The 21868-nt window shown below is 38.6% G+C and overlaps 1 protein-coding gene across 1 annotated transcript in view; it reads left to right on the top strand.

Moving 5' to 3' along the window:
- Nucleotides 1-808: 808 nt before the first annotated feature.
- Nucleotides 809-21868, top strand: part of CCDC169 (coiled-coil domain containing 169) — a 29537-nt gene continuing 8477 nt past the window's right edge. Inside the window, exons 1-7 of the mRNA XM_058045511.1 lie at nucleotides 809-856; nucleotides 4573-4739; nucleotides 6144-6226; nucleotides 6674-6784; nucleotides 6881-6921; nucleotides 20277-20375; nucleotides 20576-20629. Coding sequence (XP_057901494.1) covers nucleotides 809-856; nucleotides 4573-4739; nucleotides 6144-6226; nucleotides 6674-6784; nucleotides 6881-6921; nucleotides 20277-20375; nucleotides 20576-20629 — 603 coding nt within the window. The remainder of the gene's footprint in view (nucleotides 857-4572; nucleotides 4740-6143; nucleotides 6227-6673; nucleotides 6785-6880; nucleotides 6922-20276; nucleotides 20376-20575; nucleotides 20630-21868) is intronic.

Below are 21868 nucleotides of genomic sequence, written 5' to 3' on the forward strand. Positions count from 1 at the left end.
CGGCAGAGCCGGAGCGCTTGGCGCTGGAGCTGGGGCGGGAGAGGCGGAAGCAGTGAGTCCGGCAGGGGACGGGGCGATGCCGGGCACAGCGGCGAGGCCGGGCACAGCGGCAAGGCCGCGCTCGGCGGCGGCTCCGGGAGCAGCCCCGCAACACCGCCCGCGGGGCGCTCCCGCCGCCTCCCTGCGGCAAAATGGCGGCTGCCTCCGCGGCGAGGGGAGCGGGCTGGGCCCGCGGTGTGGCCAGAGCCCTTAGCGCGGCTCGGCTGCGCGGGGAGCGCCGCGGGCTCTGCTGGGCGCCGGGAAGGATGCGAGTGGCACGGGGAGCCCGGAGAAGCGGGATAAAACATGTCAGACGAAAAGGAGGATAGGGCCGGCTGCCGTGGTTAACCGCAGCAGGCAGCTCAGCACCACACAGCCGCTTGCTCCTTCTCTTCCCGGAGGGTGGGATGGGGGAGAGAAGGAAGGAATGGTGAAAGAGAGATAATTCGTGGGTTGAGACAAAGACAGTTTAATAACTAAAAAGTAACAACAACACCAAAAAGGAAGCAGAGAAGGAAGGAATGGTGAAAGAGGGATAATTTGTGGGTTGAGACAAAGACAGTTTAATAACTAAAAAGTAACAACAACACCATAAAGGAAGCAAACCCAAGAAAAGTAATTGATGCAAAAACCTCCCGGTGTTCACCACCAGTGCCTTTCCTGAGGCAGAGCAGCTTCACCAAGTCCCAAGACCTTAGTTTTTATTTCTGACTGTGACATGATTTAGTTTGGGATATTGTTTTGGTCAGTGGGATCAGCTGTCCCAACCATGTCCCCTGCCAACTCCTTGTGCACCTCCAGCCCTCTCACTCACGGGGTGAGGAGCAGAAAAGGCCTTGACCCAGTGTAAACAATGCTCAAAGGTAACCAAAACATCACTGTCCTGTAAACACAGTTTTCATCACAAATCTGAAACATAGTCCCATATCACCTACTATGGAGTGAATTATATGTGTCCAAGGCAAGCACAGAACACTGGGCTGGGAAGCCACTTTGGGGGAAAAACAGAGAAGACTTTTACATGGGTGCATGCCTCGCTGGGGGAAGACAAATAAAATGGAGAATGAGGTGCCTTTTTGGACACTTCTTTCTACAACGTTGAGTAAAAGTGGAAAGCTGGTTTTCACTTGTCTGTAGGGTCAGTAAATATCTCTGAGACCTCTAAGTAAGGTACGGCATTTCTGCATGTAGTTTGCTGGGGTGAGGAAGTGTTCCTTTTAGCAGTCAGTCCCCTTGCTAAAGAAGCAGTTGTTTCAGTGCTGTGATAATTGTTGATGCTCGTGCCTGGTGGGATTGGTTTTTCCCCAGTTTGCTTAGGAAGCTACACATTTTTCCCTGTGTTGAACAGCATGATTGCCTTTTGAGTGTTAATAAATGGAAACAGGAAATGTCAGAAGCTCCTGTGCTGCCTTAATTCAGACCCTTGATATTTACATTTACATACCATTTTCAATCATTCTGTTCATACTGATTTTTCACCTGAACAATGTTTCTTTCAGTGTCTGAGCTGCAGACCTCTTCAAACTAGTCCTGCAGTTGTGGACTTTATAAAATGTTCATTCATAAATGGAAAAGGAAAACCAAGTACTAACATATTCAAAATGGCACTTTATGTATTCAAAATGGCGCAAAAAGTAGTTTGGACATGCTTGCACCAATGTGTAAGCAAATGACCTTTAATAAATCTCTTGACTTAGTTGTGTCTCAGGGTAGGTTGATCAGTTGTCCCCTGCATGCACCAGTTCTTTTACCTGACACATGCTATTAATGATGATCAGGTAAAAAGTTGAGTTGTGGTGACTTACTTATGGATAAAAGCAAAATATATGTTTAATAAAAGCCTTTATGGTGATGGCAGTAAAAGACTTTCAGGTCCAAGTGAAAGTCATTGTGTGCAAATTGACAGTATTATTATTGTCTGTTTCCCAGGAGCTATTTATTCAGCTTAATTGCCAGTGACCAGGCTTGTTAGACATCTCCATCTAAACCAGTGGCATGTGTAGTCAATGAATACAGAAAAGCTTTTTGAAGGTGTGATTCATCTGACCTACTTAGCCCGGCTGTTCTAGCACGAGATGACTCACACCCTAGGAGGTGCCAGTTTCTCTCCCTTGGGCAGAAAGTAAGCTGAGGATGAGTGGCTTGCAGATAGATGTCTGCATTCCTTGACTGCCATTTCACCCTTGTCTTCTTTTTACTGGCATATCTGATTGTTGTGCCAATTAGGCAGTTTGCTAACAGCCCACCTACCACTCTCATTTAGCAGTCATGAAGAAGAGATTTCTACTTCACAGAGTAAATTGAATCATCCATGTCCATAAGGGGTCTCTTCCTAATGTACCTACTGATTCTCAATGATTGTGGATGTAGTACTGTGAAATCTTTCAAATTTTTTTCTGACTGTAATGCAAGTCAGCTCAAATCTGACTCTGTGTTGTTGTGATCAAGACTCAGTGCACGTTTTGATTGGGAAATGTAATGGCAAATGTTTCTGGGAGAGAGAGAGAGAGAAGGCATATAATACTGCAGTGCACTTCTTACTAGACAGAGAGGTTTTAAAGACATATATTTATGCATGTCAGCTACTTAGTAATGTTGATGGAATTGTATTTTACTTCAGCTTGTGAGATTTCATTTCCTGTGGCTTTCCTTGCCAGGAAAGCTGCAGCATTTTCCCAGCACACTGCTGACTGCAAGTGTCAGGAGTCCGAGCTTTCAGTACTGTGTGTGCTCTTCCATGTGGTGCCCCTGCACTGTGCAATATTGTTTCTCCTCTGTTCGTAGATTCTGAAGGCATCTGTGAATTTTATCTTCTACAGGACTCAGTAAACATCTGCTATGTTATAGAACTGATGCCCTAGAGCTGATGACTTGCCCTGAGCTTCTCCTGACTTTTCTCCTGAGTTTTTCTCTTGACTATAGAAAATTGCTCCAGGCAGCCTTTTGCCTGATACATGTTCCAGATATCCATACCTGGGTAGCAAAACGTGCAGGAAAATGGTTTTCATCCTAAGTGGCTGCCATTGTCAAGTAAAATAGCACCTGTAGACAGCCTTAAAAAGCAATTTAGCATTTTCTTTTCTTTTGTAGTTTCCATCAGAGCCTTTTTATCTGAACTGCATATTTTTTTCTCATTTTCTTCATAAGAGCTTTTTTTGTTATGCTTAGTATGCAAGGATGTGGTTAGGTTCTCATGATAGCTTAAATGTGAGGTTTCAGGATTTACAGGCTTTCTTCTGTGATGACTGTAAATTGTCCATTGACATGGAGAAGATTTATAGGCCTTGAATAGACTATTTATGTCTATGTGGGGTTGCAGGTAAAAAGTGCAATGCAGTCCCTCTAAGCAAAGACCAAGTCTCTGGGCAGGTAGCCAGCTATACACAGCTGCATTAAATTCATACTAACAGATACGTGGCATGATCTTCACTTCCTATCACAATTAGAAATAACTCCAAAAATGCAAAATTAACATTAAACCCCAGCAGTACTTACCAAGCCTCTCCAGGTTATTTATTTCTACATCCCTTCTCTGTCTGGGCAGGGATTGCATTTTACTGAATATACATTGCCTAAAACAGAGTGGTTTTACCCTGGATGCATTCTGGGTGCTACTGGACTATTAAATGTTGAATAACAATTATATTTTTTTAAAAACTGGTTTCTGTTGCCACATGGAAAAAAGACTTTCTGTCAGTTTAGAAATTACAGTGTGATGCCTGATAATCTATCATTTTCGTACATATACTCATCAGAACAAAATATAATTGGAATTTGGCTTCTAGTTTTATTAATGGCGCAGAAAGAATAATAAAATCTAATGAAAGAAATGTTTTATCTAGTCTTGGAATGGTAACAGAAATTGAAAACTGGAAACACTGGATTTAAAGAGTTTATTCTCCTGTGTTTTCCCTCTGCACCTGACCACTTAGTTGAGATTTCTTTGAAAATGAAAACAATTTCATTTTGATGCAGCTCAGGTCTGGTTACAGCTTTGACTCTTTCTAATTTTCAGAGTTATTTCCTTTTAAAAACTCCCATTTTAGCACTCACTGTCATCATAATTTCCTCTTTTCCAAGCTCTGAGAAGTTGATAGAAATCTGCTTTGCAGAAACCTTATCTATTTGTGTTGAAATGATAGCAGCAATGTAGTAAGATTTTGTCTTTCTTCTTCCTAGCCATCTGCCTCTTTTATTTGGAGTGGGAGAAAACAGGCAGCAGCAATCAGATTTCCTTTGGTTTTCCTACATCTAAAGCTTTTTGAGTCATGCTTCAAGGCTATCTTTGGCTGGGTTTCACCTTATCCTTTTTGTCTCTAGCAAGTTACCAGCTATTTTTTGCCAATGTGCCCCCTGTGTTAATTTAATGCTGGTAAAGACAAAAAGTGCAATGGAGCAAGGAGGGCTTGGAAGCGCCACCTCCCTCCTGCCATTCAAAATGTCTGTCCTGCTGTTCTCCAGTGTGTCTCTTTCACTGAAAACAAACTTGGCTTACCTTAAATTACTCTTCTTTACATTTCTTTGCAATTTCAGCTCTTCAGCCCTCCTTATTCCAAGCTTACCTATTCAACTCCCTATGAGCAGTTGGTTTGCTTCTGCAGCTTGCAGTTGAAATCTGTTGTTTCAAGCTATGAAAAAGAAGTGATTGTGAGCACAAGGAGTGCAAAACCAACCGAAGGTGAGCACAAGGAGTGCAAGAGGTGATGCAATTTCTCAGTAATCAATCTCTGTCCTCAGAGATTTGATTTCTCAGAGATTAGATAATTTTTTATTGAAGAGTGTTTCTTGTGGACATGTTCAGAAAATGAATATCTGTGTTGACAATGGAAGCTCTCCTTTAAACACCCCCCCCCCCCAAAATACTACAGCCTAATAATTTTCTCTCATTTAATGAATTAGGCTAAGTTTTCAAAGACATCAGTCATCATATTGGCATTGTAAAGCATTTCCCAAAGGGCCTTCTTTGTAGAGTTTGTGTTCTCAGTTCTTTTGGAATATCTTAATTTGGGCACTGAAAAATTGAGGTACTCCAGAACCACTGACTGTTTTTTTGAAATGTTGGCCTTCCAAACCTGGCTTTAAAAGGCAAAAACCACAAACTGCCTCTGCACTTTTGTGCATTGTGTTTTTTGCTTGCACCTGTCCTGGTGTGGTCTGACATCCTGAGACCTCACAGGCAGGAGCATTTCTCCACAGACATCCCCCAGGCTTTTAGCATGAATATGGTCAATAAATTATCAGTAATGTCCTCTTGATTTGATCAAGGTCATAGGGTTCCTTGTAAGACACTGAACTACCATCTGGCCACTCTGAAGGATGAGAGTCGCCCAGCGCCTTGTCTGAAGCATGCCAGCTGGGTTGTGCTCTTGTCAAAGTCCCCTGCTACCTTCTGCTTCTGATCATACCTTCCAAGGCAAAAAGAGCCTGGTTTTCATCGTACCTTTCAGCTTTCTGGCTGACCAGTATACAAGATGGACAAAAATATATTTTCCTAAAAAATGGTGGCTTGAGGTCCTGTATTTTTTTTTTAACACTCATCTTACTTTAATTACTCACTTTCTTTTCTGATAGTCATAAAACATAATTTGTTTTGATTGAATTTAATATGAATGCAATTTAGGAAATGACTATTAATCATTGAGCAGTAAGTCAAAATGAAGAACTAATACAGAATTTCAAATAGCACATCTCTCAGGCATATTCTTGTTTTAAAAAACATACTCATTGGGCATCTTCTTTTAGATGAAAATCTAGAGTCAGTGTCCCCTCTACATTTTTTTTAATTCTGATAGATGGCAAGAAAATTACTATATTTTAGGAAATGTCAGTCTTGGGTTTTTGTGGAAGTAGTTTTATTTGCAAAGTAGAAATGCTTCATTGTTTTAAAGGCACTGTAATAACCACCGTAGTAACCATTTTTCAATACATTTAAGAATGGACAAGATAATGTAACTACATAGAAATGACCAAAAGATTTGAATCTTCTGAATCAATCTTCTGAAAATATATTTGATCTGTTTTTTTTCTGATTTCAGTAATAGGACTAGTACAAGAGCTGTTTATTGGCTTGTGTAGCAATTTATTGACTTCTTTTAATACCACAGGCAGATGCTTGAAAGCTCAATATTTGAACTGAGAAACACTGTAACAGAACTGGAAAAAAGTCTTAACAGTACTGAAAATGAAGGTAAGTGAATTACAACAGTCTTTCTAATTGATTAGGAAACACAAATAATTATTATAGGAAGAATCTACAAGGGCTCAGATTTTTATTTAGAGATTTAAATTTTTGCTTTTCAAACATTACTATTATAACTGTGGTGCCTCAGATGTGAAATTAAGAAATACTATGTCTGGCCATGCTAGCTTTTTTTTTTTTTTAATTATTAATGAAGCTATGAATAATATAAATTCACAGAGTTGGTTAATATTCTGACCATAGTAAGCCTAGTGAAATTTTCCCTTGATTTATATTTCCAAGCTCTTTTATATGCAAAGATACTTATTATGAGGATTACTAAGTGAAGACTTTCTTAGTCTCCAGTTAGTTAAAAGGAACAGATTTAAAAATGCTTTTGCTTAAAATGACATGAACCAATCTGGAAATACAATAATTCTGTATTTGTTCTTTAAGATAATGAATGGAAAACCAGATATGAGACACAAGTAGAATGGAACAAGCAGCTGGAAAGGCAAATTAATATTCTTCGAGATAAGGTGGAGCTTATTCGTGGAAATCCAGCAGGTAGAAAGGGATATTCGTAACTTTTTCAGTAGAATTAGTGATGATTAGAGATGTTGAAATTATATCAACAGGTCACAATTTTCTGCTTATTTGTAGATAAACTGTCCCTTGTTCGCACCTTTGATAAAATGCCTGTGGTAAGTACTGTGACATTTAGCTGGCTTAACAACAAATCACAGTATAGTTGGAAAACTAATATAGTATTTGTTTTTTCATGACAAAAAGTAGCAGAAGAAAAAACTGGTCTAGAAGAAAAAACAATCGGTTCTGCTTATGTTTTTATTGTTTCATATATGCAATTGTTTATAAAATATTGAGTAAAATTCTTATGTGGGAAGTATGTAAAACGTGAATGTTGGGAAGAGTTATGTAGTGAAATTTATCCCTGAGTGAAGGTTTTATAATTCAATCTGCAGTACAGCTTGCGAGATGGAATAGCTGAACTAGGTCTATGAATAAATGGGAAAACATTAAACTGCATGGAATCATTTAGCCTTTGACCACTCTAACAGTAAAAGATATCTTCAGTTGTGACCAAATGGAGTTCCAGCTGTTTCAGTCTTGTCCTATCACTGGGCACTGTTGAGAAGAGCCTGGTTGTTTCTTCTTCATTCCTTCCCATCACAAATTTTTACACATTGATAAGAACCCCTGGGCCTTCTTGTCCCCCAGGCTGAACAGTTGCAGATCTCTCAGCCTTTCCTCATCTGCCAGGTGCTCTGGTCTCTTAATCATCTTCATAGCCCCATGTTGGACTTGCTCCGAGAAGTCCATATCATTCTTGTACTGAAGAGTCAAGAACTGGATCCAGCACTGCCACTAAATCTCACGAGTGTTAAGGGTAAGGGTCGGATTGCCTCCCTTGACCTGCTGGCAGCATCTTCCTAATGCAGCCCAGGCAGCCACAGGCCACCCTTGCAGCAAGAGTGCATTGATTTCTTGGGGTCGCCTTGCTCACCAGGACCCCAAAGACATCGTCTCCCAGGCTGCTTCCCAGCCAGTCTGCTCCAGCATATACTGGTGCCGAGGATTATTTCTCCCCCAGGGGCAGGACTGCATTTAAACTCCACAGAACTCTCTGCCTGTTTCTGCAGCTTCTTGAGGCTCCTCTGCATGGCAACACAATCTTCTGTTGTATCAGTCAATAATCCCGGTTTTGTATTAACTGTGATAACCTAAGTGAATATTTGGAGTAACATTTTGCGTGATATAGTCACAGGAAAAGTTCTCATTTTACGGTAAATTTTTGCATCACGGAAGGAAGTATCTGTTTTCATTTTTTATATTTTATTCCTTAATGCACTCATACTTCATGCCCTTTATTTCAACATAGCATAAAATATTTTTTCTGCAATCTTGAGGATAAAATGACAAGGAAAAAACCCAGCAAATATTATGGCAATTTTGTCTTCTAAGGTAGTAAATGAAGTAAAAAAATAATTGCAGATTCAGAAGTGCTTTTGCCTTAGCCTGTCATCTGCTGAAATATTCGACAACTCTTCTGCTTTTTACCCAGTTTTAGAAATAGAGAAGGTAGATAAAGATGTGATAATGCCTTGTAATAGATTGTGATAATGAACATTATGAAGCAGGGCTGTTGTGATTTTTATTCCTGTTGCTTGTATTTGCAGAAGTGTCACCATTAGACTTTTTTGGTACTTCAGAATCTGAAGACTGTTGGGAGTTTAGTGAGCCTAGAGGAGGCTGCATGCTCTGTTAGTGGGAAGGATAATTATCTGCTGTAAACGGGATGTGAACAATTAACTGCTTTTTCTGATCTGATCCAAGGCTTTCAAACAGTCAGCATTTTTGCCAGTTTTAGTCTTGTCCTAAAGATCATGGTGCTTTTTAGGTAGGCAAGATTTTTTTTTTCTTTAGCAGCCAATTAAAAAGAGAACAGAATCTTCCCCATCCTACTTTCCTGTTTCACTAAGTTCATTTGATAATACAGCTGGGATTATGTTCAAAGAAAAGTCTCGAAGACAGAACACTGATCTAGAAAATTTACAGCAGTCTGCTTTGGATGATATTATTCCTGTCAGCCTGTAAAGCACAGACTGGCGTGCATAGTTACAGTATCACAAGTATTTATTTCCGTCCAATTGCCAGTACTCTCCTAACCAATCCAATTACACTTTGCCAGGCACTCCAGGAGGCATTACCCAAGGGATAATCTCCTTTCCCACCAAGCCAGTACATTTCTAATCCCTGCTATGCACTGCATTGCCTGCTCACCAATGAGCCACGGTTCTCAGAGGTTTGATTACTGTTCCCATAAAGGGAAGAATGCCAGCCCAACTGAAAGGTTCATACTGCCAGAAGGAGTCTAGAAGAGCTTGAGGAGTCCTAGGCTCAGTGAAGCCTGGGAAAGTCTGGAGCCCATGTGCTAGACCATGCAGTTTCAAATTGAACTTAATTTTTCCGCCTTAGAGTTAATAAATCCTGCTGTTTGCTAATCAGAAAGGGAAATGCTTTCAGGATTTAATGAAATGTTTCATTTCTTTTCTTGTTTTGATTTTGGGAGATGGAAAGAGCAGAAAAATATTAAGATATTATGTGGGCTTTGCTGTTTTTTGTTTTGGTTTTAGTTTTTTTTTAACTGAAGCCATTAGAAAAGTAAGTGTTTATTTACAGATACTGTTGGAGAATGAAGAGCTGCTTTTCTTTATATATATATATTTTAGAAGATAAAACATTGGTAAAAGTACACAGATAATTTTTTGTGGTGTTCAAGCATTTAGGTTTGTTGAAGTTCTTTTGGGCTTTTGAGGGTTGTTCAGTAGATTAGGGAAGAATATTTAGCTTCTTCATGGATGAGAATAAAGAGCAGATGTGAGTGGTAGAAAAACAGTTTTCAGCCAGTATTCAATATACATTTGTTCAAAGTAAAAATGCTGAGAGTGGGTATATAAAGCATGGCGCGTGTGTCTGTAAAATGAAAAGTACACTGTGATAGTCAGCTTTCAACTTGCAGTTGCATATGAATAGGAAATATATTCCTATATGAAAATATACTTCCTAAGTGTATTGCATAGGAAAGATTTCTTCACTGAAAGGCTTGTCAAGCACTGGAATAGGTTGCTCAGGGAAGTAGTTGAGTCACTATCCCTGCAGGTATTTAAAAGACAAGTATTGTGGTGCTTGGCAACATGGATTAGTGGTAGACTTGGCAGAGCTGCGTTCATGGTTGGACTTGAGGATCCCAAAAAGTTGATTCTGTGATTGTGTGAAGCTCTGTGGAAAGATTGAAAAGTGGTTCTTTCAGCAAGGTGATACAATTCCTACAATGTGGCAACAGTAGACAGTAGATTTTCAGTAGATTTTGTTTTGAGCAACATATTTAGAAAATTAAATATTATTTTCAAGTACTTATAACCTGTCTTCCCAAGAAATTTAAAATTGTAATTAGGGTTATTAGAAGAACCTCTAACAATTCTTATTTTATTAAACAATTTCAGCTGTGTTTAACAGAGGAGTTATCTCAGATTTGCTAAAGAGATTTAGCTCACTCAAGCTAGTTATTTAAGGTCCTACTATAGTGAATAGAGGGACAAAAACATGTCTGCAGAGTAATTCGATCTCTTTAGATATAGGTAGAGTAAAATATTTTCTTAATATCAAGCACTACAGGCAAAATAAAAAAAAAAAGATATTAGTCATCAGGGACCTGGCAGTCAGCAATCTATAAAAACCTGAATGAAAGAGAAGAATACAAATGCAAATTCTGGAGTGATGAACAAGGAAGCACAGAGGATTTTCTGTGTTGAAAAATTGCAGTAATTGTTGCAGATGGCTTGCACTATTTTTGCTTTAGAATTAGAATTGAACTGAAGGATAATTTCTTTCTATTAAAAACACCCCTACACCATTTATATATACAGTTATTATTCTGAAGTCCTTATACTGATATGAGATAATCCTTTTTTTGATTCAGAAAAATTATGTAGATGCCATGTAGCAATAAATGCAGAACCAATACCTTGAACACAGAAATTCTTACTGCCAGGGTCTAGAAAATAATTTTTGTGTACTGAGGGCAGATTAAAAATAAAAGTGACAAGCACAGGGAGTTCCAACAGTGAAAACTGTTTAGTCAGTAATTTCCTTTATGTCCCAGTGAAAAATACAAATGTCATATAGTTCTTCAGAAATAATTACAGAAGGAATGCATTCTCTCTGAAGTATAACAAGATGTGAATTTTACTTGTGTCTTTTAAACACGCTGCTTTCATTTGTTTGCATTTTTTTATAAAATGAGTTTTGGTAAAATACATGTTCTCTGCTAAGCATAATTTCTCATATAACAGAAAGAAAACTATTCCTTTCTCTCTCACCATTTCTGCAGGCAGGAATCCCTAGATAGCAGCTTTAGTATGCAAATACAGAAAAGCACACTGCGAAATCAGTTCAGAAGAGCACACTCCTGATAGCATTGCCTTAGCAACGCTCTAGTTAAGATTAGCCCAGGAACCAGGGCTTCTGGGATAAATCACCATTTTTTCTGAATGTCCAGCACCACACAAGAGAAAATTCTGACATTAAGGGCCAGATACTTGCTATGCAAAGCTGCCTTTCTATAAAGACTGTGACCACAGAGCTGATAGCCTCAGACAATCACCTCAGAGTTTTTGCTGTCAGTTTTAAGCTATAAGCAGAATGTGTGGCAGTGTCACTCTGGAGAAATACGTGATTGCAGTATGACAGGAAGGGAATCTTGGGTTTGTGAAAACATGCAGTGAAGACTTTGTATTTCAGTAGGCGTTGATAACTGCCTATAGGGAACATCAGCACTTATAATGTCATAGGAAATGTTGACAATTCTCCTAGCAAGTGACTCTTAAGTGAACCTTGCTGCTCTTCCTGGGTTAATCCATGAGTAGCTCTATGGAAAGAAGAAATCTAGTATCCTAGCTTTTCATGAAACTTGGAAGTATTTTGGAGAAGGGTCTGTCTCTGGTCTGACTGCCCTAAGCTGTTATCCTGCCTCCTCATAGACTTCCCCTTCCTACTCCTTTCAAATAAATACTTGACCTTCAAATAAATACTTCAAATACCTCCAAGAGGCCTTTTTTCTTGTCAAGTCGGCATTAATTGTTCCTCCTGGTGGCCTTGCTCAAACCAGGAGATTGTTTTACTCAAATCACTTTGTGGTGTGCCCAGAGGCAGAATCCACTTTGTGTTTCAAAGAAAACAATCAGAGAAAAATCTTGGAGTCAAGTGACATTCCTATTTGTCTGTTCTCAAGAATTCCTCAGTTCCTTGCTCTGTCAATCTGAACCACAGCGCTGGAGGTCTCCGTTTTAACTTCCCCTTCCCAAGTCAGCGCATAACCCCTGTGAGCATTGTGCAGAGACCACTGAAATAAGGATTTAGCGAGTGAGCATCCACCCCTGTGCACTAGTACAGCACACTAAAGCAATTCCACTCTGGGTCTGGTTTGGAATCTAAGGATGGTGCTGACCACAAGGGGGCACTTGGCATTTAGGCAAGCGCAGGGAGCCTTTCCCCGCCTGCGCTGACGCTTTTACAGGATCCAAGTGCATGTTGCATGGAGAAATACGCTAGGCTAAATAATTTTAAGGTATAATTTTTTTTATGCGATGTATGACTCGTGAACTTATTGATACCAATCTAAAATCCATTTCCATTTCAGTAAAACTAAAGATGTATTATTTGGTTTTGCTACTAATGAGTTTGAAATGATATGTTAAAGGCTTCTTGTGTTGCTTTTTTTAAAGCAAAACTGACAGATATATTGCTTTTGTTCTAAATCATGGAGAAAAATTAAACAAGAAGCAAATTACCATAAGGATCATTAGTCCGCCTGAGCAGGGCTCTGATGAAAATAAGTTTGAGCTGCTTGATGATGCAAAGGATTTTTCACCTTGTCTGTTGTGAAATGGTTGTTAGAAATTGTTACCTCTGTTGCCACTGAGAGCAGGGCAAGGAAAAATCCGAAATGAGAGCAACTTGTGTGGGTGGCCTTAAAATTCACTCGCAGTATCTTTCCATATAATTTCATTTTCTTGCAATATTAAGCCAAATGTGTAACTTCAGTCAAGCGAAAAGAAAATGGTGGGAAAAAAGAGAATTGGTGTTCCCTTTGTAAAACTCTGGACTTGGTCATTGCTGGACACAGGATTAACGTGTCTTTGCTCTGAGAGTGAATCATGCTAAGCACCACACAATATTCTGCTGTATAAAGGAAGTATTCATTTAAAATCTCAGCGTGTCTTTTAGCTTTTTACCAGCTTGCTCAGAGTGGTTTGACATAGATGATATATTGAAAACTAAGGATCTTAAATTCAGGCTAAATGCCTTAGTCAGCTTATGTCTTCTTTTCAGGCATACAATGTCCCACTGTTCAAAGCTTAGTAGAAGAACCTGTAATGAATCTATCTTTAAAAAAAGATCAGGATTCAGTTACACTACTTCTAAAAAGCTTTTCCAGAACTTACCATACTGGTTCATCCTGGAGTTTTGTGGACAATTTTTCATTCTGGGGGATATGTGCATAGTTTAGAAACTCCTTCTGGCTCTCTTGAGCTCTCACTGGTCCTTTATTTGTTTTCAGTCTTTTTCATGATGTAAGAACTCTGCTACAAGTCGGTGTTACTGTATGCCTTAAGTTCTGTTATCTGTGAACTTTTGTGTAGTTTTACAGTGTGAAGTACTAAGCTGGTTATACAACCATGATCACAGAGAATGGAATCTGTTCTGGTGAGGTTTCCTTCTGCATGCTTCCCACAGAATTCAGGAAAGGCAAATCCAGCTCTTAATGATTTGGCTGAGTTGATATGATGTTGTTTCTCACCTCTTGATTTGTGCTGATGTACAGCGGCTAAAACCTGCAGATAAACAAGGACTCTGCTAGTTCCCCAATTACTGCCTTGAAGTGAGAGTGGGAGATAACTTACAATCAGTCCTGCCTAAAGTAGACCTTTAGAACCTCTATGAAGTTCTGTCCTTTAAAGTTTCTTAGTGTCTGGTTTTGAAATTGCATTCTGTAATGTTTGGGGACTTTGAGAGGTCTTTTAGTTGAGTAGGAACATCTGTGTCATGAGATTTCCACAAGAACTTCAGTACTGCCATACTGAGCTCTGGGTCTTCAATTAGGTTCATGGATGCAGGAATAGAAGTTCTCAGGCTGAGTTAGCTGAGTAAATTCAATAGGTATTAGCTGTGAGAAACGCAGCTAGATTGGGATTCAAACAGATTGCATATTAGAGATGGAAAACCAATAGGAAGTTGGTAAGAAAAATCCAAGAAGTGTGCCTGAAATCCTGCCTTTACTTCAGAAATAGACATGACCTTTCAGCCTTTTTCACTTTTTCTATCTACTTCCATGCAAATATTTGTATTTCTGACTCATTGACAGCCTGGCTTCAAAAATTGTGTCAGCACTAGTTAGGTATGACGGTGGCAAGGGCATTCTCAGGCTATGAGATATGAGAATTCAAGTCTTGGGGAAGCAGAGGGCTAAAATGTAACTAAACTACTTTATTTCTGTGTTAAATTTTAGGCTGTAAGATAGAAGAGGCTTTCTTCTCCAGGTAATATGAGAACATCCTTGCCAGGTTGTACCCTATTAGAAGGATGACAGCTGGAAAGCTTTGTATTGATACTCTGTGAAGGCTTTCAGCAGCAAACCAGGCAGCTCGATTCAGCTTGGTCATATGGGCAGTCACAACAGCAACAGCTCAGATGCCTCCCTGTTATTTGACAAAAGCAGATGTGAAGAATGTAAGACATTGCATAGACTGCTTTATTAGCATTAAGATGTTAAATTCTGCCTGAAGTGTAATTCCAACTCCAGTCCTACTTTGATTTGGAGCTTCACTTCCCAATCTGTAAATTTTGAATATTTTATAGCTTTCTTATTTCACAAGGGATTTGTAATCGTGGGTTTATTACAATTTATGAGGTAGGTTTATTACAATTTATGAGGTAACTGTGTACTCTTAGTCACATTATCAACCTATTTCCGTCTGCTTGCTCATCAAAAGCAGTGTAGTGCACAGTTTGTTTGCTTGCATTTGGATAACATCCTTGCTCCAGAGCTGAATGAATGCCCAGGCATCTGCAGTGGACCAGCTGCATTGGCAGCAAAAAATAGACAGTGCTTCTGAAAGGACTAATGAAAAAAGATCTAAAAGTAGTTTACTTTGTAAGTGAAAGAACTCAAAGAAATTAGATGAGTACCATCACTGAGGAGACACCAAATTGCTCTGTTGTAAGTAACAGCTGCAACACCAAGTCTTGTTGTCTTATATAACAATGATGGACAATCTAGTAAAGAAATAAATAGTGTGTTGTGGAATTACATAGAACAAATCTGGAGAGCAGCATGAACTTTTGTATTTACTGTATTTGAGCTTACTGTGGTGATACAAAATATGCAGTAGGTGATACAAAATATTTTGTACAAAATATTCTCTCAGGTGGTTATAATTTTTAATGTGCACTAAGGTCAAGAAGGAAAAAAAATAGTTTCCTAGTTCAACTGTGCTGAGATCTTCTCTGTCTTGTTTAATTCTGTAGAGACACTGATGTTTGAAATGAAATAGCACATGACCCTAGTGGAATTAAGCCAAATCTTCTCTTTAATCTGCAGCTTACTTTTTCTCCTTGAATTGGCCAACATTGCCTGAATTGACTGTAGGAGCCTTCTGTATTTGGACAAAGATTTTATCTGCATCCAAGGCACTTCTGCTTTAATTAGGAAAAAAACCTGCAACTACTCCTCAATTCTTTTCATGTCTCCAGTATGCCTGTTGTAACAGCTTAAAGTTAATAATGGTTGAATCAGGGGCAAAATACTCCTCAAAGATACAACTCTTCTGTATCTCTTTTTTTTTCTTTTGAACAATAGGAGGGGTTATTCTCTCTTGCAATGTTTTAAAAGTACTGTGCCTTTCACCATGCTCCTGCAAAATCTTGATTGTATTAGAAATTCTCCCTAGGGAAATCTTCAGGAAACACAGAATTTTTAAAATGAAAAAAAAAATTTGGAACCAAAAAGTAACATGTTATGCAGAAAATTATGTAAAAGAATAACACGTGCAATAATCTGCAGATGCTAGAAAAGACTGGAGACTTAAAACAGGCAGATGTAATTTTTTTACCAGCAGCAAGCATTCATAAACTCTCCGAAAAATAAACCATATGTGGATACTGACCTTCTGGATCTGAGACTAGCATGATAAAAAGGGAAAAGTTATAAATTCATATGGGAAAAAGAATGGAAAAATATTTGGAGAATTGTTATCTTGTTTCAGTGTTTACCAGGAAAATCTGGTAAACAAAGGCCTAGTAAAGCATTAAAATTGTGAGAAGAAATAAATTATTATTAAGGGAATGGTCAAGTAATCAGTATAGAAAGGAAAGGATTCATCTATTTTGACTAAGGAGGTGCTTGTGTTAGAAATAGAAAAAAAATTCCAAACCAGATACTTATTTTACACAGGAGACCTGAGCAAACAAATGGAAGACCCTGACTGTCCAGGAATGTAATAGCATTGATAGCAAAACCATGAAGGGATGACCAGTGTTAAAGGTACACACTTGCCAGGAAAGAACAAAACAGAGATAGATGTGGTATGTAGCAGATGTGAAAGACTTTGACAATAATGTTGTTGATTCTGTCTTAGTCAGCTATTTGGATGAATTAATCTTGAGAATGATTTGGAAACCAAAGTTTAGTCACAATAGTACTGGGAAATAATATTGAAATGTACATTGAACAATATGAATCTCTTAAATATTTTTCTTTTACGGTAATAAAAAAAATACTTTTCCATATGTAGCTGTCTACCTCTTCAATAGGTCTTTTAATTCCTACTGTAGGCAGTTACAGGTCCTATTAATATAGTCAGCTAAGTAAAGAGATTTGTGTCTAGACTTATTTAGTTGGCATCTTCAGTGGAATAGTTGTATAAGCAAAGAGTTTTGAAGATGTTTCAGTGCACAGTAGCCCATTAATGCTCCAGGAGGAGGTGTCCTGTGTAACCCATGTGTCATATCTGCCACACGTGAATGTCTTGGACTCTCTAGAGCAATTCAAATGGAACTGAGCTGAGCTCTTTAGCTACTTAGCTGAATGAATCACTGCACATCATTGATTGTCTTCACTCTGACTCTTAGTAGGAGTTCAGTTCACATTTGCACACTCAAATGTAGATACCCTCACCTCAGACTGAATCCATCCAGTCAAATATATATATAAATATAATAGTTGGATGGATGAATTTGAATATAATATTATTAGACTACTGACTGAAATTGTATTGTATGCTAGACTTGTAAATAAAGACTAAAAAGAAGTGCTAATAATGATGAGGCAGAAAAGTCAATGGATAATTAACACATTTTATCAGAAAATAATAGATGAAAGGGACACAATGCTATTTATATTTTTAAGATCTACCAGAACATTGCAGAAAAGCCAGTCAAAAAACTTGTCAGATCAAGTGATCATGAATTCATTCACTTTAAACTAAACATGTACATATTGCCTAAGTTTTAAGTCAAGGCAGAAACTATAAAATGCAGGAAAGGAAAAAATAGGTAATGTCAGCAAGTACTTGGAAGAAGAAATGACAATAACCAAATCCTAATGAAAACTCAAAGAGCTGTATATGCTTGAAATGAGGCAAATGGGTAATCCATGTCTCAGGATTCTGAAAGAACTGGCTTATCACATCACTGATATGATAGCAAGTGGTTCTAATAAACGTGCACATTTTGTGCACTGAAGAAAAGCTCATTTTTCAGTTTAAAGAGAGGAATAGTTGTTGTAAAATGAAATTGAAATACGGATTTATTAAAAGGGGCTCATGGTGGGAAAACCTGTTGACATTCTGTGATAAAACAATACATTTGTTGTCACAATAAATAAGTAATCTTGTTCACTGTGACCTCTGATAAAGATATCATGTCGCATGGGAAGTGACTGATTAATTTGGAGAAAATGAAAATGAATAGATTTGTTAGAGGAGTAAAGAGCTGGCAAATGGAACATGATAGCAGTGATTAGTGAAGGAGTCTGCTGGGAGAGTACGAGCAGAGGTCTTCCAGGACCAGGTTTAAGATGAACCTTAATATTTAATGCATGACCTTGATACACACAGTAGAATTAGATTGTGATATCTCTCTCCTGAAACCAATTATATAATATAATTGGGATCTGGATGTGGTTTAGAAAAAGAAAGACAGTGAAGACTAGATTATTAAAAATGTAAGTAAAATTTAACAGTGTAGACCAAAGGATTTAGAAAAGAGTAAAGAAATTATGTTATGAATTAAGAACAGATACAACTGCAGAGGAGCATCTAGGTATTCTAGCTGATGCCTTGTTGACTGTGAGCCATTATTGTGCAGCTGTGCAAAAGGAAAATGCAATCCTAAAATTTATATAGGTAAAGAAGTATCAGTGATTGTTCAAGGCAATGAGATGGCTTTTGGAGTACTGCATAATGTAGGCCAGTTCTGTTCTCTAGCCATAAGAAGGTTGAGCTCCAGCCTGGTGTACAAAGGGATTACTAGGATGAAAGGACAGCCTGGTGTGTGAAAGATAATTTCTGCAAGTTCAGCTTAATCATCCTCATAAAATGAATGTGGAAAAAAGATGCTCATGTCTTCAGTATATACATGCTGGGGAGAAACAGCAGGGAGGAGGGAGAACAGTTATTTAAACCACATTTAAGTACAAGAACAAACAGGTGTAAACCAACCTTGAATAATAATAGAATAATGGAATGGTTTCAGTTGGAAGGGACTTTAAAGACCTATTAATTCCAACCCCCATGACATGGACAGGGACACCTTACACCAGATTGTCTTCCTCAGAGTCCCATCCAACCCTGAAGACCTCCAGAGATGAGGCATAACTTGGGGCACAACTTCTCTAGGCAACCTGTACCTGTGCCTTATCACCCTCACAGTAAAAAATGTCATCCTAATAGCTCATCTAAACCTGTTCTCTTGCAGTTTAAAGCCATTACCCCTTGTCCTGTCACTACGTACCTTTGTAAAAAGTCCCTCTCTGGCTCTCTTGTAGGCCCTCTTCAGGTACTGGAAGGTGCTGTAAGGTCTCCCCAGAGCCTTCTCTTGTCCAGACTGAACAACCCCAAATATCTCAGCCTGTCTTCAGAGGAGAGGTGCTCCATCCCTGTGACTTTTGTGGTCCTTCTTTGGTCCTTCTCTGCTACAAGAAGTCCAGGTCCTTATCTTGGGAACCCCAGAGTTGGATGGAGTACTCCAGGTGGGGTCTCAAGAGAGCAGAGCAGAGGAGGGAAATCACTTCCCTCAGCCTGTTCACCACACTTGTGATACAGCCCAGGAAACTGTTGGCTTTCTGGACTGCAAGCCACATTGCCAGATCATGCCAAGATTTTAATCTACCAACATCCCAAGTCCTCCTTCTAAAGACTGCTCTCAAGCCATTTTCTGGAAAGGATGCACATTCTCCCTAGACATTCTATTATCACTAACATATCTATAGAAGCAACAAGTAAATCAGACATCGCTGGCTGTGTTTAATTCTGTCAGGGCTGTAGCTTTCCTAAACTGATCCCTGACTGTTCAAACAATCCCTGTATTCCTCCCAGACTACCAGTCTACGTTTCTAGGCTTTCTCAAGGCTCTCTAGGCTTTCTCTAGGCTTCCTTTGTGTGTTTGAATTTGTTCAGGAGCTGCTTGTTCATCCACACAGGCCTCCTGGTATGTTTGCCCAAATTCCTCTTTATTGTAATACAGTGTTCCTGAATTTGGAGGATGAAACTCATATAATTGTCTCCACTGGATGGAATGGATCAAATTATGAATGGGATTATGAAAAGCAATTCCCTGTGTTAGCAGTAGAAGAGGACCTGCTTGGGTCCTCCCAGTGTGGGTGTGTGTTTTAATTCCATTACACAACAAGCAAAGATTTGGCTAGTGCCAGTAACCAAAAATGGACTCTACTGGTGTTACTCATTCCTATTGTAGACAATGTAGATGGCTGCACACCCCACGAAGTATTGCTTTCTAGCCAAATTGGTATGACTTACTTTGGATGTCCCATGTGGTTCTTCAACCAGCCCAGCAGCTCTCTCAGAAAGCAGTTTGAAAATGGATGTCCTGGTAAGATGTGAAAGCTTCTTCCTACTAAAAAAGAGCAATCAGAGGGAATTTTGCTTAGAGCAAAGGAACAATTCTGACTAGTTACCACAAGGTGAATTTGCTTAAGATGCCAAGGAGCAGCAGTGTGGAATATGTACCTGTGTCATCTTAACACAGTGGAAATGTGTAATGCATAGCTGGTAATTGGAGCATGTGGTTAATTGCTTTTGCCTCTGCAGTGTGCCAGCTAGCACCATGAAAACAAAAAATGCACAGGAACCAAAGAGAATGACAAACATCATAATGCTTGAAGAATAAGGACTATGGTGATGTCATCTTTATAGAGAATGGAAATAGATGTAAAACACTGTTTTATTTACCATAATCACAGGGTTCCTTAAAGGAGGTTCTTAAACAGCTAGAAGAAGAAAAGAAAATTCTCCAGAACCAGCTAAAGGACTATGAACTTAGACTGGAGCAAGAAGCAAAGGTTTGTAATCACTCTATCCCTCTAGACTGTAAAAGCTGTTATGTTGCGTGGCAAACAGATTGTGTGTGGAACACACAATAGAATAGTTCCAAAAAAATGTGTCACTGAAAAAAGGCTCTGCTGTATATCTGAATCTTTTGTATGATTCAGATTTTAAAATTTGTTCTTAATGATGAGCCTATATCTCATTTTAACTGTAGGCTTACCACAAAGTTAATGATGAGCGGCGCTTTTACCTCTCAGAGATCTTACAGGTGAGTAACATGTGTGACTCAGTAACTTCAATGCTTTCTTAATATAAAAACACTATCTGTAATGCCATTACTTCATTTGTATACCAAATACCTTACAAAAGCTGATTTTCAAAAAATATAAGAGCCATAAATTGAAAGATCATACAGTTTATTTTAAATACTTTTTTTGCTTTTGTATCGATTGGAGTTTCAGTGTTCCCTAGCATTGTAAAGTGCCCATAACTGAGAAAACTAAAGCAATTTTCTGATGCTTGGCCATCCATTAGTCACAAGACTGCTGTGCAGTTGAACAGAACAGAAGCGAATTGTCAGCAGTAGTGACAGCCACCTTAAGTAGTAATTCCTCCTTTTCATATGTCTCCTTTTTTCTTTTAAAGATAAACTATCCAACCAGTTCAGAATTAAAGTCAGGATATATTTCCGTTAACTTTATAAAGCAGGGATAAAACACCTTGCTTTGATGAAATCACAGGTTAAATTATGTAATACATGAAATTTAATACTACAAACTGGAGAAACCTGTAAAGAAATCTGTAAAGATTTATAGTACTTATTATTCTTGAAAAGCTCTAAATTCCTAAATAATGTAAAAGTAATAGCTTAGTGTGATATTCAAGAATTGCTGCCACTGAGTCCCTTTCATAGCTAACTGGGGTAAAAGCCTGTAATTAGCATGTGTTTGCACAGTAGGCAACTGATTCCCTTACACGGTTCATTGCTACTTTGGGAAATCTAAAAGAATTGCTTAAATGAACTTTCCAGCATGAAACCAAGAAAAAGCCTGGGAAATGCTCATGATAACTGTTAATATTTTTACATTAGCAGTGAAACTGAGAACTTCTGGAGGAAGAAAGGAAATAAAAGCAGATTTTATTACTGAACATGCTAGCAAGAGGAGTGCCCATGTTCAGCTCCCTATGAAAACACTTAAATATGCATAAGACACCATTTGAAGTGAGGTATATACACTGGCATGTTGCTTAGTGAGGCACTGGGATCTAGGATTTTGCCATCAACACTCAAGGTAGTTAGCACATTATGTTTTCAGCAGTTAATTATTTACTCTCATGATTTCAGTATCATATGAGAGCAAAATAGTCATCTTCAGATTACTATTCCTATCTTTAGTTCTCTAAACATCAAATAGCCATTCTAAAGTAGTCGTAGAGGAATCCTATGTAATCCACGAAGAAAGAATCATGTGCAAAGTATCACATCTGTTTTAGGTCAAGATGAAAG

Source organism: Melospiza georgiana, chromosome 2 (assembly GCF_028018845.1).
Source record: "Melospiza georgiana isolate bMelGeo1 chromosome 2, bMelGeo1.pri, whole genome shotgun sequence".
Classification (NCBI taxonomy): Eukaryota; Metazoa; Chordata; class Aves; order Passeriformes; family Passerellidae; genus Melospiza; species Melospiza georgiana.